Genomic DNA, 17,915 nt, shown 5'->3' on the forward strand with positions numbered 1-17,915 from the left:
TTTTCGTCCCAGTTGAGCATGGAGCAGCGGCGCCGCGAGCAGGAGAAGGACAAGCAGCAAAAATTGCAGCAGCTGTGGCACAAGGACAAGGCCAAGCAGAGTAAGTATGCTGTCCGGCAGCCATCCGCTGCGAGGAAATGTCCCGCTCAGGGCTGGAGCTCCTGCCCGCGCGCTTCCGAGGAACAGGCTCGTCAGCCTCCCCAACAGCCCCCGCTACGGTTTTACACCAAACATGCACACTCACAGCAGACACGTGAGGAATGCGGTGTGTCAAGGGGCTGATCTGTTCTAGGGGCAGCGCATAACTCCCCGAGCTTTTGTTTGACAGCGGTGGGGGTGGCGATTCCTTGCAGCGACTTTCCGTACGAGCCGGCGCCGCGCGTTCTTTCGTAAAAGCGCTCCCCGCTTTGCTCACGGCGCGCTCGCCCCCAGCTGCCGCCTCCCACCTGCCTTCCGGGAGTCCGAGTCAGATTCTGTGCTGGAGCGAGACAGATTGAAAATAATTTGTCACGGACAATGGAATGTCTTGCCTGCTGCCTTTTCCGGGGACAGGCCTGCTGTGGACTGGTTTGGGGGGGCCGGGGGACGGAGACAAACACTTTTACTCTCCTCGTTATTCTTCCTTTGCTTGTTTGACACACTTGTTCTTAACATCACCTATTTGTGCAGCTGAATTACGGCTGAAGGCTGCGCCGTCTTTTCTCTTACTCACCTGTGCTGCAGGCATTTTATACCACTTTTGGTCGTTTCTTGAGTTAGAAAGTCTTTTTATTGTTGTTATTATTATCCATCCATCCATTCTCAACAACTGCTTGTCCTGAGCAGGGTTGCAGCGAACCGGGGCCTAACCTGGCAACTAAGGGCACAAGGCCGAAGGGGGAGGGTCACACCCGGGACGGGATGCCAGTCCATCGCAGGGAACCCCGAGCGGGGCTTGAACCCCAGACCCGCCACACAGCGGCCACCGTGCCTCCACATTATTGTTATTGTTATTATTATTATTTCAGTTCTTTGGATTTCACAGCTTTTCCGCCAGTAGTGTAACTATACCTGTAAAATGGTTCTCTCTTAAAAGAGGGGATAGCTGAAGGTAAAGTTGGGCTGAGGGCTGTCCGAGTAGGCCAGCCCAATAGAAAATATGGGCTATTAATCACTGCTTACAGCACCAACGCCTCTGGTGACAGTGGATATCTGCATATTGACACTTGTTTTTGATCAATAGACATTTTGATGTTGGACAAAAGCTTCTTAGTACATCTCTGTGTGGATTTAACAATAACCCCAGTAGCCCCTGTCGTCGTCATCGTCTTGTACCTTTCACTACTCCTAGGGCATAGGCCACCAACAAGGGTACTCCAGGTGTCCCTAAGAGCTGAGATTTCATGAAGTTTCCTTGTTGGTGTTTCTATAGCTGGCAAGGTTTTTACGGCCCAACCCTCATGGCGGAGTTAGTAGCCCCTGTGATGACAGGGAATACCTCAGCATCTGGTAATCCTATTTTTGAACTGACGGTAGCGCTCTAATTTTATGTGTTGCTATTATTATCATCATTTTTATTGTTGCTGTTATTAGTAGTAGTAGAAGTGAGTTGTTTGGGTTTCTTCTGTAACGCTATAGAACTGCTGGACAAATGTTGAATTGCAGGGTCTCTTCTGGGATCGAAGCAATGACCTTCTGGCCACAAGTCCCCGAGGCGGACCACGTAATGCGTGCGGGGAATTCTTTTCTAAAGGTTTCTTCGTATTTAATAAACAGAAGTGATACCGACGCTGCTCCGTGCCCCAGCTGTCATTGTCGGATCGGCTGGTTACGCGAGTCGAGCGGAAGCTGCCGGAACAGACAGCGGCGTACCCTGTCTTAAAAGCAGGTGCGCTACGCAAATAGGACGTATGCAAATATGAAGCGCACCGGTGACATCACCCTCCCTCGGAAGCCGACACGGGCGATGAGGTGCCGCTGCCATAGGAGGGTGCGAGGCGCTGAGTCAGCACTGGGCGACGCCTCTCGACTTCGCGAGCCCCGAGCTCTCTGGACCTTGTCTGCAAGCGCCGGGGAGAATGCGCTCCAGAGCCGGGACGTGTCACCCGGTCCAGTCATACAGACGCTTGCCGCAGAGTGAGCGTTTGTACATTTTCAGCACGCGTGTCCAAAGGGCCCCTATGGCAGCATGAGATGAAAAAGGAGAATAAAGAGATCGGTCACGTTCCACCAGCAGCACCCAGGTGCCGCTCACACGCCCGCTGCGGAGGAACGAGGTGCGAAGCGGAACATGTCTGCGCTCGTATGCACCTCCTCCGTTCGCACACCTCCTCCTAGCAGTGACCAGCGGGGTGAGAGCATCGTTTCTCTGACCATTCCTTCCTTTCAAACAACACCTCTTTTTTTTTAGTCAGCGCTTCTGACTTTTTCCTGCTTTCCCGTGTATTACTGCCGTTATTATTACATTTGTGGTTGTTGTATAATTATTATAAACAGCGACGATAATTATTAGTTGTCATAACTGAAGTTTTATAAATACTTGTCATTTTTGCATAATTATTGTAATCATCAGCTTTTTTTTTTCCTCTTATTTTGTAGATAATATTTGTAATGTTATAAAGTATATTATTTCACATTTATTTCGTCGCTTGGCTCGTGATTTTTAAACAAAGCAGCCAAGAGATGCCTATTTTTAAAGCCGCACCTGGAGGTTGCATGTTCAAATCCCGTCTCCTGCTGCAATACCCTGGAGCGAGGTACTTGCCCCGAGTTGCTCCAGTAAAAATGACCTACCTCTTCAAATGAGTAAATTGTTGCGAGAGGCTTAATGTTTTAAGTCGTTCTGGAGAAAAGAGTCGGCAAAATGAGCGAAAGCAAATGCAGTGGAGCGAATGAGGCCGAGTGCCTTTCCCAAGGGTACGTCCGAGTTTTAAGCGCCTCGTTTGAAAACGCTTGGCTGACGTGCGGCGCTGAGGTGTCGCACCGAAACGGCGAGGTGGTGTACGCTCGGCAGGTGAGTGCCGTCCTTGCGGCCCGTGCGCTTTCGCCGAGAGGCACGTGGGAGCCTGCGGTTACGGCACCTGTCTTGGTTTCACGGATGAGCGTGACTCCGTTCACCTGGATACCAGCTGCAAGCCGGGGCATGCGCTGTCCATCACGTGCAGCAAACACTCTCTTTCTCTCTCTCACACTCACTCACTCACTCCACTGTGGCGTTCAGACACGCACCTTACCCCTCATTCACACACTTGGACACATGTACGAAACACTCGCCACATGTCCCGCGCATGCGCAGTTTCTCCTTTCTCACACACACACATTCGCTCCCCTCCGCTTTCCTGCCTTGCACAATCCGGCAGGGCCTCTCCACACCCCCATACTTGGGAATTGATCCTGAGTGTATTTCCACTTCCTCCTCTGCTTTCTGAATCGCCAAACAGCATTTTTCTTCCCCGTTCTTCAGGAGCAGATGCTCGCACTTAGTTCTCACCCAAACGCGAATGTATAGTATGAGATACCTGGAAGTGTGTAATTTTCATTTTTGTTCACGTAAGGGGCTCAGGGAAGGGGAGGGACACGGGCAAAGGCTGCGTATTTCTGATGGGCTCGCTCTTTTGATTGACAGGTGCAGTGGCCAGTTCTGTGGTGAAGCAAAAGCTCCAGGAGGTTATTCTGAAGAAGCAGAAACAGGCTGCCCTCGAGCGGACCACCTGCAACCCGCTCAGCAGTCCTCCCGTGGGATACCGGTGAGAGGGCTGGTCAATCCCTCAGATGGAACTCCACGCTCTAGAATAATCTCCATCTCCGCTGGAGGTCCTCCCACACCCGAATTAGCATGCCGATCTAAAGACGCGTTCTTCTGAGCGTCTGTGTGAATGTGAAACTCTTGCCCGCCTAGTAGCAGTGCCCTTTTGAGACTCTGCATACTTTCGGGTTACTCTTACCCTACCCTGCCCTGCCCTACCCTACCGTTACGCTACACTTCCTGACTCTGCCTTGCTGTGACCTTTTCTCCCAGTGTCGCACTGTGAATTACTCATACTTTGCACCAGCTCGACGGCCTCTAGTGAGTCACGAAGTGCGTTTGGCGCTGCTGTAGTTCCTGTGCGCTAAACCCATTCTTCCTTTGCCACGTGTCTTTGCAGGGAGTTGGCCCCGGACCCTAGCGCACCTCCCCAGTCTTTGATGGTGGCATCCCCCCCTCAGCCTCCCAGCGACTCCCCCGAGGAACCGCCGCTGCGCAGAGCAGGTGAGTTGCACGCAGCGTTACGCCTGTGCTGCACACACTGGGTTGCGCACCCCGACTGGTGGACCGGTATCGCCCGGACTGTCGGCCGGTCTGCGACCATCATGCTCGTTGGTTGAGAAGCATCTCCATCCCGGAGAGAATTCCTTACGTTTCTAATGAGCACGGTTGTCACATGACCCGTGAGGAGGACCCCTGAAAGGTGCAGCCCCTGACCAGGCATGTATGGCCCCGATCCAAAATGCGTAAAAATCCCACAGAGACAGTTTTATCGGTTGTAAGTGGCGGTGGAAGTCACTGGCACTCATGCACGCAAGCGCTTGTTTAACACCTCTGAAATACTGTCGTTTCTGCATCGGTTTCTCTTGTCTGCAGCTGTTGGCACAGAGCACCTCGCCATCGCGTTGCATTTCACATTCGACCTGCGCCTCCAGCAAGCTTTATTACGGACGTCCCTTTGAATCGTTACGTTCCCAGTTACGAAAAGCAAAGATCTGCTTTGGGTTTTTTTACCGACACTCCTTCAGCGTAAGCACCTTTCGAGTCTCCAGCACCAGTTGTCCTCAGGGGTTGCGAAGCTGTATTTTTTTCGTGGGGCGGATACTTCCTACACCACCCTAACGTACTGCAGCGACGCAACTCAACGCGTTTGAGCATCTTAGTGAATTAGGGAGAACGGGGTCGGTTGGCAGGTGCTCTTCCTGAGCGGTACCTGCCGGCCCCGTGTGTGAACGCAGAGAAGCTCCTCGGCGCGCCATCTCTACGTGTATTTCCCAATCGAATGACTCTTATCGCAGAGTGCTTTCTGCGTGATGTAACCACATCCTTCAGTGCTGCTGCTTTCGAGATGAGCTTCCTGCGCTCTGAGTGCGAACCGAAACTGGCGAAGCCCGTCGAAGGCCGCGGCGGGGGCTGTACCCGATCTCACTTGTTACCCTCTTGTCGCACAGCATCGGAGCCCAACCTGAAGGTGCGGAATAAGCTGAAGAACCATCTGAACACCAGGAAGAGCCCGCTAACTCGGAAGGAGAGCGCTCCGCCCAGTATCAAGCACCGGGTCCCTGACCCCATGGGTACGGCCTTCCTGCTGCAGCAGCTGTTTCCACTTTCATTAGCGTTCGTTAGCTGCTCCTTACATGGAAGCGAGAGCAGCGGAGCCGGGGTGTCCTTGGGTCTCCGCTGTGATTAATGCCCCCGTAGCTGTGCGCTGGCGCTGTGACCGTGTCCTGCTCTGTGTCTCCCCAATGACTTGACTCTCTCGTCGTTCGCAGACACCTCCCCCAGCAGCAGCAGCACTCCCGTGTCTGGTTGCAGTTCCCCCAACGACAGTCTTCCCACCGAGAACGGGGTGCTGCCCTCCTCTGCCGTGCTGCCCCACGAGGTAAACGCGCCTCATTCCACGTTTTAGCCTCTGCCCCCCTCTAGCACCCCACATGTGAGCCTGCCGCTTTGGCTGTTGTAAGAGTATGTGATATCGCGCTGGAACGTTACTTCAGGAAGCTGGGAATCACGAACGGCCCTCTCAGGGCTACGTCAGCAGTACGCTGTAGCGACTCGGGTGCCCGGTGATGGAGCGTCAGAAGTCAGACATGCCTCCGGTCCCTGCGGAGTACAGGGCTGCCGGACTGTGGTATTTGTGGAAGTTATAGCGGCTCAGCGTGGACTTTGTTGACTTGCAAAGAGGATGAAATAAAATGGTGCTGTTCTGGTTCCGTTTGCGCACCTGGGGAAGCACTTCCATGGTCCACTCTTCCCATCTGTGTTTCGAAGAGCGTTTTTTGGTGCCGAAGTCCGCATTAGTGTTCCAGGAAATTTTTAGGACCTCTAAGCCTGTCTTGCTGTCAGAGGGTAATAAAATTTTCCAGAGATAGTGCACAAGGACAGATTGACAGCTGCCGGCTGTGGTGAAGACATTAAAATCCCCCTTTTAATTAAAGCCGCTTTGCTCGGGGCCTGTCCTGAAAGTACCCTGTAATCCGTTCAGTATCAAAAGGTGTGAGCTTATTAACTTTACATTCTGTCCGTTTTTTTTTTTTTGTTCCCATGAATGCAGCACTGTGGATCTGCACTATTAGAGCGATATCCAGATATTCTCTCACTTTCTTTCAAAGTACTCCGTGTTTAAGCGGTGTGTCTGTACCCTGCTGCTCGTCTAGCGTTGTACAAAGTGGCCCATAAATAACTGCAGCTTACTTACCTGTGGATCTCGCGGGTCTCTTTAACACTTCCAAAGAGAGAAGCGTTGCTTTGCTCGTAAATGGTTTTCCAAACCTCACCCGGAAGCGCATCCTACGCTGCTCCGTGATCCGACCCGCGTTGTGTCTTTCGCGTGTGCCGCTCAGTAGTCACTTGTGTCTGCCACTTCCTATCCAGATTTCTCAAAACTGAAGCCAAGACTTTAGGCTGGATTTCAGTACAACTCTCATCACTGTTGTGTCACGGCTTAAGTTGTTACATTTGTAATTTGACATAAGCAATATAAAGGGCAGTGACTTATGGGCCACCCTGTTCACGTATAGATTTAGTGATTAATTTGTGTCGAGGTACGCGCCATGTGTTCTGAATGTTCAGAACATGTTCGGAACATTGTTAAAACCTGACAAAGCGCCGCACGTGTCTTGAAGCACTCGAGGAACCCTGCGGGTACTTTGACAGTCACTCAATACTGTGTTGACAGGGGCAGAAGTTGTTTCTCCAGGACGGCACCGTGGCCCACTTCACCGTTCAGAGCCCTTCCACCCTGCCCACCATCACGCTAGGGCTTCCTGCCAACGGCAAGGTAAGATCGGCATCTTCCCCCCTGCTGCGATTGGACTGTGCCACGCGTGTCCGTGCGAGAGTGGACAGGGGACGCCTCTCCACTCCCTGCCACCCCATTGCTCTACCTCTAAGAACCCATCGTGATCCATCAAACGTAAAAACATATAAAGACGAGATAAATTTTAACGTACGATGCGTGGCTCGGAGGAAGTGCTACACGCTGTCCCTCCCCACAGAACTCTGCCGACGTGGCCTCTATGAAGATGACCAGGGTGCCAGTGCTCACCCCTCAGGTGTACCTGCCTCTGGACCTGAAGGACCAGGGGGGTCCCCTCTCACCCTGCCTTCAGCCTGTGCTCATCGTGGAGCCCTCAGGTCTGGTGCGCACGCCCCTGCTCACAGGTGAGGTCCCTGCCCCACGCTCTACATTCTTACGCTGTGACTCTGTACACCACATGCACATTAAGGCCACAGCGAATGCGCGCTCACCACGGTAAAACGCCCCATACAGACAAAACAAGGTGGGTATGCTGCATGTTTGCAGGATAAACAGTTGCATTCTCAGCACCGCCCAAAGTGCTGGACCTACCGATGGAGGACTTGTAGTCACTGCAAAACCCACACTGTATCACATCGCCACCATGTGGCCAAACATACTCAGCGCAGTCACTTTTGAACCCGTGTCTGCTTTTGGTGCAGGTTTCATGGCTTATTTCCATGTTTGGACAAGTGTGTCTTCAAGCTGATTAACACAAATGTGGACTACAAAACATCCCTATTTCTACATTTTAGACTGATGTTCCACATTCTGCTTTGGATTGAACTCATTTGTTGAACTTATGTGAGTTAGTGTGGGGTAGCTGGTAACGTCGCTGCCTTCTGCTTGAAAGACCTAGGTGCCTCCTCTTGCTACAGTACCCTTGATCAAGGTCCTTACCCTAAGCTGGTACGGTAAAAGTGACCCAGCTGTATGAATTTGTTGTAGAGTGCTTTTGAGGACAGCGCCAACTAAATGAATAAATACAGGTGGTCCCCGATTTACGATGGGGTTACGTTCCCTGAAACCCATCATAAGTCGAAAATATTGTAAGTTGAAAATGCATTTAATACACATAATGCACACCTCTCGTGACAGACTGGGAGAGGCGGATCGCTGCCGCTGCCCAGCATCGCGAGAAAGTATCACTCCGTGTATCACTTGCCTAGAAAAAAAATCACTATTCAAAATTTCAAGTACGGTTTCTACTTGAATGTCTGTCGCCAGCTCATCATCGTAAAGTCGAAAAAATCACAAAGGCGAAACATCATAAATCGGGGGTCACCTGTATGTGACTTTTGGAGAAAAGCGTCACCCGAATTAATGTCGGTCTTTGTCATCAGTCACAAACAAGCATCGCGACACAAACGCATTTCACCATGGTGTAATGACACCCTTCGATGGCAAAGTACATTCCTCATTCTAACACATTTAAGCTCTCTTGTAACGTCCAAGAGCAGCAATTATACCTGATGCCCAACCAAGAATGCAAATGAGTAAAGGAGGGTCAACTGCCCCCGGATAAAGCGGAGGAAGATGGATGGATGGATGGATGGGTCAACTGTGCACTTGAACAAACTCTTTTTTTACTATAAAGTTTTGACAAAACTTTGCACTCGGTGCTCTCGTGCAGACTTCCTCAGCATAGCTCACTTTAGCTGGCTTTACTGGCATGGAGCAAAATGAGCCTCGGGTTGCCAAACCACGTTCGGTACGTTAACAGACGCACAATGGTCAGAAGAGCATTGAAAGTGCCTCTTAGAACAAACAACTGGCATGGTTTGCTGTTATTAACATCATTTTGCCTTCTCTCTCTCTCTATCCCTCTGTCAGTACCCAGTCTAAGCCAGGTGCCCTTGCAGTTTGCCCCACAGCTCGACCCAGTGGGAACCCTGAGCCTCCACAGGCCCCTTAGCAGGACCCGCTCAGAACCGCTGCCCCAGAGCCCACGGCCCCTGCCCCCCCAGCTACTCCAGCAGCACCACAGTACCCAGTTTCTGGAGAGGCTTAAGCAGCATACACATCTGGGCAAGGTAGCTTCCCCGCGGCCCTGGCTGGAGCTGCTGCCCAGTCTTTAATGTTTGTACACACAAGTGACCTTTGGGGACATCTGAGCGAGAAGAATGGCAATAACGCTGCTTTGTGTCTACCCTCCAGCTTATGACTAAGTCCAGCGAAAAGCCGCGTCTCAGACAGATTCCGTCCGAGGACATGGACTCGGAGGACGCGGGGCCGGCGCCCGCCGATGCCCATCAGACCAGGCTGCGAGCGGAGCCTCTGCGGGAGGCGGAATCTCTCCGCGAGACACCTTCGGCCGCCGAGAGCGAGGGAGAGCAAGTCAACCTGCAGCACACGGTCATACGCAACCAGGTATCTGAGAGCCTCACAGATGGCCTGTGACACAGCAACAACACGCAGACATACAGCGTCCAGGAAAACTGTTTTCTAAACATACCGGGTAATGTTAATCACCGTACAGCATCAGCAAGGTCTCCCCTGCTCAGTGGAGGATACCAGTTATTTTCCAGCCCTTGCCATCTGTGGTGATGTGCCTGAGGTCAGGGCACTTACGTCAACCATAGGACTAAGCCTTAAACTGGTACTCAGAATCTATGGTAGTCAAACCTAATTAATTCTACTGTAGGCAAAAAAGTTGTATGTAACTGGGGAGGGTAATAGATGTGGTTTGTATGGTAATAAAAATGGAAAACTGATGAAAGAAGTGATCCTAGTACGGCGTGTGATTTTTACATCTGGTTTCCAACAGGGGGAACCCTAACAACATGGTATCTGCGGTACTTTGTATGCCTTGCTCTGCATCTACTGACCCTTGTTTTCTTTGCAGTCCTTGCTTTGGGAGAAGCAGAAACAGCTGCAGCAGCTGCGCCGCCAGACGGCTCACATGGAAACCCTGGCAGTCCCCATGGTGCTTGGCGCTGCCCACCGGCCTCTCTCTCGTACCCAGTCCTCACCAGCTTCCACCTCTCTCACGCTGCCTGACAAGACCCTTCCTCTTGCCACCCCTGCCCCTGAGACCTCCAGTAAGCCACGTTTCACGACAGGTATGCAGGACATATGCATTTTAACTTTGAATTAAGAGACATTGTCAGAGTTCTCTGAGTTCTCTGTCCGCCAATGGTAACTAGAATATCCGCTGCCAGCAGGTGGCATACTGGTTAAAATTGCAAGTTGAAGTCCTACTCTCCTTTACTGTTGCAGAACCCTGAGAAATACCCAGATATGTAAATGGATGATACTCTAATATGATGAATACAATTTCATAATAATAATAATAATAATAATAATGACAACGGCACACTTGACATATGTCTTCCTCTCTGTGTCTTCCTTGTTTATTGATTGTGTGTGTAATGGGGGGGGGGGTACCTGTACAGGCCTGGTTTATGACTCCCAGATGCTGAAACACCAGTGCACTTGTGGAGACAACAGCAGCCACCCAGAACATGCTGGGAGGATCCAGAGCATCTGGTCCAGGCTGCAGGAGCGAGGCCTCAGGAGCCAGTGTGAGGTATGGTGCTCTGGCCCCTTCAGCCACAGGTGCTGCGAATGTAATAAAGAATGACATTTTGTTCACTTGCTGCAAGAACATGTCTGTTTCGGGTCTTGTGATTCTCAATTAAATCTGCCCAAATGACTTTGTTAATGCGCTGCTGTGTAACCGAAAACAATTCAGCGATTTTCCACAATCACAGTGAAATCTGTCAGTTTTCCTGCCAGACCAATAGATGAAAATTTGGCAGAATATCTTGACTAAGTCAACCTGATCGAAGCTTTTGGAGAAAATGATGATTTAAAGACCAAGGTCAAACCACGCGGAAAATAATTTGGAAACAGCCCATTTAAGCATGCTCGCTTCTCATGTTCCGAACATTCGCGTTAGGGATTTTCGAGGACGCTATCGTTTTATAGAATACGTATTTTAAATTTTTTCTCCTCCGCCTCCCTCTACTCTAAGATTTGTCTGTTGCGGAGTGGAAGCCACTGGCATAAAATGTACCGAGACAGAGCAGTGATGTCAGAGCACCTTTATTCATTCCCCATCCGCAGTGTTTACAGCTTGTGTTGTGCTGAGCTTTTAAGGGATGAACTGGTCAACAGTCAACTTTTCATTGGGAAGCTGTAAGTGACTTTGGATTTAGGAAAAAATCGAGCTATGAATGGACTTCCAGTCCCTTTTATGTTTGTAATTTGAGGAGCCAGTGTAGGTTTTTTGATTTATGTGGGAGTACACGTACTTTTATGAGCTTTCATGAATGGCTGGAGCCATTAAGTGTTTACAGTACTTTTTTCCCCATTAGGAATTTACTGTTTTCTTTTTGCTGCATAGTGATTTTACAACACACCATACAGCGCGGTAGCATAAAACCACATTTTGCTCAGCTTTGTTGTCTCGTTTAAAAATCCAGTTTGCTGCAGTTTTGCCGTGTATTCACTATGTGCTGCTGACCCTGATCCACCCTTCCCCCTCCAGAGTGTTCGAGGCAGGAAGGCCACTCTGGAGGAGCTGCAGTCAGTCCATACAGAGCGGCACGTCTTGCTCTATGGCACCAACCCTCTGAACCGTCTCAAGTTGGACAGCCGGAAGCTGACCGGTACGAAGCCTCACCATGTCGAGGATGCAGCGTTAGCTGATGAGGACAGCAGGATGCACTGTCCTTCACTGTAACACTGTCTTAGACTGTACAATCAGAGTAATGCCTTTCCACTGACACTTTTTCATACTTCTCTAGAATCCATGAAGTAACGTTTTAGAACCGTCTCATGGGTTAACGTTCAAACCTGTTCAGGTAACATCTCACTCTGGTCTGCTGACTTGTCCTTACTATCTTTCTTCATTCCCCAGGGATCCTGTCTCAGAGGATGTTCGTAATGCTGCCATGTGGAGGTGTTGGGGTGAGCAGAAGTCGCCGTGCACACGTTCGCTTATCTGTCCCTCCGTCTTCTCCAGGGACTAACTCCTACACAAGCAATGCGTCCAAGTTAGGCCGGAGCCTGCATGGTACGGAAAGGAGTGCTAAATGTACAGATACACACTTGCGTCCGTCATTGCCACAGGAAAGCCGATGGGTGCTTTGACACCTACAAAGTCTTTTTCGGCGATGCAAAAACAAGAAACTCAGCTGCTTGTTTCAGTCAACCGAGGCAGAAAAGGGCCGATTACAAATTTAAACAACTGGAATAAGGGCACATCCACATTCGCTACCCTCCAAATCTTGGTGTAGATGCATCTCATATCTGAGCGATGAGCCAGTTTCCGCTGGTGTCTGTTGCTGCGTGTCCTCCGGTTCACAATCAGTGAATCCATTGCCCAGGAATACGTGTATAACTAGCTTCTAGAAAAGTGTTTGTTACAGCACAGAACCGAATGACAAATGTTTCTCGGCTTAGAACTACAATTTATATTTTCCCTTAAACTTGAAATGTGTGGACAGAACTTCAGATCATCGAGGCCAGTTTTTGGCAGCTGGGTGATCTCATGTACTTATTTTTGGTTGTTGTCTTGGGGTCGAATGCAGTTTTCCCACAACCCTTCACTGAGGAGGCCATGGTGCTGGGCAGACAACATTTTGACTCTTTGATGAGGAGCAGTTTGGACTGGAACGGGTGGGTGGTTTAATGTAGAGTAGGAGGAAGGCGGTATATCAAGAGGGGTGCTGCATGGAGGATCGGGGCTCCTCTTGAGCCGATAACAGCCCTAATCGCGGTGGATTTCCGCAGTCGGCTCCGCTGGTGATGCTAGCTGATTGAAACAATATGCGAATGACAACGATGAAAGACATTCTTGGGATTTCATTGTTCTGCCCTGCCAAACCGCCAGAAATGCAAGTTTCGAACAAAATAAAATCTCAAAAAAGCCGGAAGAAATACGGGAATGGGCAGAATAATACAGGAACGCTCGCCCCTTCTGCCATTGCCACGCAGTTTTTTACCAATATATTTTTTGTAAAAATTTACTTGTTTTTTTTTTTTTCTTTTCAGTTTACAACCTTTTCTCATATACTCCAGCCCCTGTGTCTTTGCCGACAATACTACCGACTAAAGTTCCCTCTTAATGTATTGTATATGTGGCCATTTGGGGGGTAGTTGGGATTAAAAAGAAACGTCGAAGTGTGTTTATTAACCGAAAACTGTAACATAAAGTGAGAAGAACTGGAGACTTTAACAAGAAAACTATATTTAGAACAATTAAAGAGAAAACAGTGTCACGCAAACAAAAAACATACTGAGGAAACCAAACAAGCTCAGATCCAAGGAGCTTTGCAGTCTTCTTCCTGTGCACCGTCTCAGTTCCCAGCCCAGCTGCTTCTTATACACTAGTCGTGAATGAGCCACGTTGAGAAGCAGCTGGCCGTTATCTGAGCGCTGAACACGGCAGACAATGGGGAGCCGTCTGCACCAATCTAATGCTATCCTTTGTTACAGGCCCAGACATGTTTCTTTCGAGTGAATAGGTGTATATTAAACCCTAGACGACGTGTAAGGAAACTGTGTGAACGTACTTGTTTGCTTTTTATTTTGTTTTGCCTCATAACTTAAGTTCTGCAAGCTGAAGATTTTGCCTAAGAGGTGAGGTGTCGATGGGGTGTTCATTGCGATGCTCTTTGTTTCTAGGTTGGTGCTTGGGTAAATAACAGCAAATAGTGTATAGAAAAAAAAAAGCACCTTGCTTTTTTTTATGCAAGATGGTTAATATAATTAACTTATTACAACATTACTTTGGTGTAGTGGTGAAGGACACACATCTTTAACCTTAACATTGTTTGTTTAAGTAACAGTTCAGTATACTAGACCTGAACAAAGTTCTCAACCTACTGGACTCAAGAGATATGCGGCTCTGAAAAACAGAAGCATGACTGGCTAAGGAATGTATCCACAATTAGGGGTTTTAGTAAGGATGTGGCTGTGCTCTTGCTGCATTAGCTGGACAGGGAGAAATTAAAACATATCAATTTATTAGCATTTAGGGGCAATGTTATAAATAGCTGTAAATTGGCTTAAGTCTTTTTTTTTAACCTATATTGAAGAATGCCCAGGAGTGCTGAGAAGCCACTGGCTCTTGGACCCCCAGGTGTTTTTGTTCCCTTGCCTTTTCGGTAATTACATAGCTATTGTAGTAATTTAATGTATAGCCACCCTTTTATTTTACATTATGCCTCTGATCCTTGGTTCAGCTCTTTCTGTCATTGTGTAAGAAGAATGGGGTATTAAAAACTAACTGAATTGAATTTAAAATAGGTAGCTATTCTGGACTAGAGGCACATCTGCACTTGCAAAATGTTTGCCTTCATATAATGTGCTGTAAGTATGTTGGTGTGAGCGGTCACTGTCCTAGATGGTAAGGTCATGTAGCCATCCAATTTGAGAGGCCACAATGATATTTCTATGAGAATAGAAGAGAGAATAGAGAGCACTGGCACACGGTGGAGCGCTGCAAGACGGCCAAAGCCACAAATCTCATCTTTATTAAGACTGTTTACCGCATTGTTTGATGCATTGATCAGTCACAGAATAACATGTAACCAGTCGTGTGGAGGGAATGAAAATGTTGACCTGCATCGTGAGATGGGACTGAAGCAAAGCTAGAGGCTGAAACCTCCCTGGAGGGCAAAAGCGGTTTGGATGCGATGAGTACGCTTCACTTTGGCTCTCTGCAGCTACACACTGATATGATAAATCAAGGAAGACTAGAAGAAATACTGTGCTGTCAAGAGGACTGAAAACTTTTCAGATCGGTTCTGATTAACAGAACTCTCGGTTTGCCTGTGGGCAGAAGGGTCTTCACACAGCTGCTGAGTACTGTTGGAGGCAGATTGTGATTTTGTTGGCCCCTGTTCCTTAAGACCCTGCTCTGTGCAGGATTTCTTTTCCTATAACACCTGCTCGCAATAACCATTGCCGCCAGTGTGGCTACAGTGGTTATTTCATCTGGGTTTTACATGCTTTCATTTCAGTGAGTCACATGAAAGATTGCTTCTATTAATAGATCTAAAGGTTATCAGGTAAAGAGGTTATAGATGTTCCTTTCCCCTCTCCCACATATTTATGAAATGAGGGTCCATATGTTTCGTTTCATTCATTTTTCCTATCGGTTGTGCAGTAGACACATTTCCTTTTTTTTGATTGAGTTCACTTTGATATTCAGCATTTTTTAAACATAAAATGCCCTGCAGTTATTGGTTGTGTATGTCTGATTGGCAGGTGGATAATGACACCATTTGGAATGAAATGCACACTTCGACAGCTTCCCGCATGGCGGCGGGCAGTGTGACGGAGCTGGCCTTTAAGGTTGCCAAGGGTGAGCTCAAGGCAAGTGGATCGTCCCCCTCTCAGCTCCCTTTAGACCAACAGAGACACGGCATATGTTATCAGAATCGCTCAGATTAAAAAAGGCTATGCTGAGCTTAGTTTTGCTGCCCCTCACATCGACCAGGATGTCAGAGCAAACTTATTAACGTTTTCTGAACCAAAGGAGTTCTCTCATGAGGGGAGGAAAGTGAAAACTGTTAGTGTTCTTGTGGAATCTGCAGTGGTGCACCAAAGCTGATGTTAGAGCTGCCATGGGCAGCGCAGTAATGCATTCTAATAGCAGGGCATGATGATGATGATGATGATGATGATGGCAGTGCAGTTAATGGGAAGTGGATGGTGACTGTGTTGGCCTTGCTTTCCTCTTGTCAGAATGGCTTTGCAGTGGTGCGGCCCCCCGGACACCATGCGGATCCCTCCAACCCCATGTAAGTTCTGCCAGGGACTGCAACTGGGAGCCAAGAACCCAGTAGATTCCAACTGGCACACAGGCCTCTGACAAACAGCTACCCACTGCTTAAAGACAGCAACACCCTCAAGCACCACATTTACCCCCCACCTGCCTTGCAATGCCAGTTTGATCCATGCCCAAACCCATGGCAGCAAGCAGGCAAATGCGTTTTTGGTATTTTATTTAGCGCTGTTTGGTTGTGCATTTTTGCACAACTCCATGTGTGTTTCATTTAAAGTCACTGTTTCTCTTCACATGTCTGTAAGATGTAATGTCAGCTTGTGTTTCTGTGCAAGAGTATTGTTTTTGTGCATTATTGAGTTATGAGTAGTGGTCCTCAGTGTGTAGTTTTATGAGTGTTTTGAATTGTGTGTATTGCATCTGCTTGATTGAGCAGCTTGTTTTGGATTGTGTGAGCTGAATTTGTTGAGTTTTGTGCATTGTGTCTGCTGGATTGAATGGCCTGTATTGGGTTGTGTGAGGACTCTGTGTGCGTGACTATCTGATCCAGCCAGGGGCAGCAACGTCAGCAGTGCTTGTCTCCTCGTGGACGCCGGGTGGATATTTATGGGATCATCCTGAAGCTCTCGTGAAGCTGATTTATGGCTCATTTCTCCTCCTTTTTATTGTTGCCATGAGTCGGCTGCTTTCGGGGTGCTCCTGGGACCGTTTTCCCCTCTTTCCCAGGCGTATGTGTAGTGTCCTTGACGTTACTGCAAGCTTTGTGAGTAATTGCTGCTTGGTACAGTCGGCGCTGTTGCGAGACCCTTGCAGGCAATTCGCTAACAGTTGCCTCTGTGTCTTCCAGGGGTTTCTGCTTCTTCAACTCAGTGGCCATCGCAGCCAAGCAGCTCCAGCAGAAGTTAAGCGTCAGCAAGATCCTCATTGTAGACTGGGTGAGACCTGCTGCACCCCAGTACCTGCACTTAGCTCAGACGTGTTGCCCAGCTTCACTAATGTACAAACCATCATTGTAATTTGTAATTGTGCTCATGCTTCCAGGATGTTCACCATGGCAACGGTACCCAAGAGGTGTTCTACAATGATCCCAGCGTGCTTTATATCTCACTCCATCGCTACGATGATGGAAACTTCTTCCCGGGCAGTGGCAGTCCAAACGAGGTGAGAGTTCCATCACTTGTGTGATTGCACCCACAGACACAGATATAGAGAAAGACTTACAGGTGATTGCAAGATGCATTATGTGTTCTGTAAAGCTGGTACTCCAAAAAGCTCCTAAAAAGGACAGGAAACCGATCTATGGTCATGATAATCTTACTTCAGATGGAGCCTTGCACATATGTTGTATAAACAAAAACAAACATATGTTAACGTCATATAACTTATCACAGGCTATATCTGACACAAGGTGTTAAATAGAAGCAAGAGAAGGATCGTGGACAGAAAGAGCACTTTGTGGGTTTTATATTTTCCTGCTGTCTTGTTCGAATGAAGCATATCCCATGAACCCTCATTATATCCAGAACGTGGTGTCTTTTAACATAAGAATCAATGATTGATACCTGATTGCTGCTAAGAACTCTTTGAGTAAGTGTCATAAATTGATAGGTTAGAACAGCTCACCTCTCTGTTCCAGGTGGGCTCTGGTGCCGGTGAGGGCTTCAACGTCAATGTGGCGTGGACCGGTGGTCTGGACCCACCCATGGGTGACGCAGAATACCTGGCTGCATTCAGGTACAGTAATGTGCCTTTCATTTCACCCATCTCTGCCTTGGATAACTGGCACCAAAAAATGACGAAACCTCAGGACGAGGTCCCAATAAGCTGGAAGAAAGTGAAATTGCATCACTGCGATTCTCATACCTGAGGGCTTGGAAGCCTGTCTTGCCCACCTTATGAAGATAATACATTCCTGAAAAACCTTTCAAAGACTTAATTACCATTAGTTTCAATGGTAAAAGTTTGCATTAATTTGTGAGCCACCAAAGTTTACACCCATTTATGCAAAAAAAAATCACAAAATCCCATTAAAATGAGCACAATTCAACTGTTCACATTAGTTATCTTAACACAAAGAATAACAAGCCAATTTCTCTTCATTAATAACTCTCTATGTCTGTCTGTACTCGTTTGGCTCTTAGCTTTTCTGTACT

At 48.4% G+C, this 17,915-nt stretch overlaps 1 protein-coding gene across 6 annotated transcripts in view; it reads left to right on the forward strand.

The window, feature by feature from the left end:
• The window catches only part of hdac7a (histone deacetylase 7a), a 69,506-nt gene that overhangs the window by 46,573 nt on the left and 5,018 nt on the right, over positions 1-17,915 (forward strand). For 5 of the 6 annotated variants that reach the window (XM_018760538.2, XM_018760539.2, XM_018760540.2 and 2 more), the window contains 18 exons: positions 13-100; positions 3,605-3,725; positions 4,125-4,228; positions 5,176-5,298; positions 5,497-5,606; positions 6,903-7,004; positions 7,222-7,387; positions 8,856-9,055; positions 9,180-9,392; positions 9,868-10,084; positions 10,418-10,551; positions 11,515-11,635; positions 11,887-11,936; positions 15,243-15,350; positions 15,723-15,778; positions 16,610-16,697; positions 16,804-16,923; positions 17,399-17,496. In XM_018760538.2, coding sequence (XP_018616054.1) covers positions 13-100; positions 3,605-3,725; positions 4,125-4,228; positions 5,176-5,298; positions 5,497-5,606; positions 6,903-7,004; positions 7,222-7,387; positions 8,856-9,055; positions 9,180-9,392; positions 9,868-10,084; positions 10,418-10,551; positions 11,515-11,635; positions 11,887-11,936; positions 15,243-15,350; positions 15,723-15,778; positions 16,610-16,697; positions 16,804-16,923; positions 17,399-17,496 — 2,219 coding nt within the window. Of the gene's footprint in view, positions 1-12; positions 101-2,045; positions 2,331-3,604; positions 3,726-4,124; positions 4,229-5,175; positions 5,299-5,496; positions 5,607-6,902; positions 7,005-7,221; positions 7,388-8,855; positions 9,056-9,179; positions 9,393-9,867; positions 10,085-10,417; positions 10,552-11,514; positions 11,636-11,886; positions 11,937-15,242; positions 15,351-15,722; positions 15,779-16,609; positions 16,698-16,803; positions 16,924-17,398; positions 17,497-17,915 lie in introns of those variants that run through there. The other variant, XM_018760543.2, reaches the window with a different exon arrangement.

The sequence above is a fragment of the Scleropages formosus genome, chromosome 19 (genome assembly GCF_900964775.1).
Source record: "Scleropages formosus chromosome 19, fSclFor1.1, whole genome shotgun sequence".
In the NCBI taxonomy this organism is placed as follows: Eukaryota; Metazoa; Chordata; class Actinopteri; order Osteoglossiformes; family Osteoglossidae; genus Scleropages; species Scleropages formosus.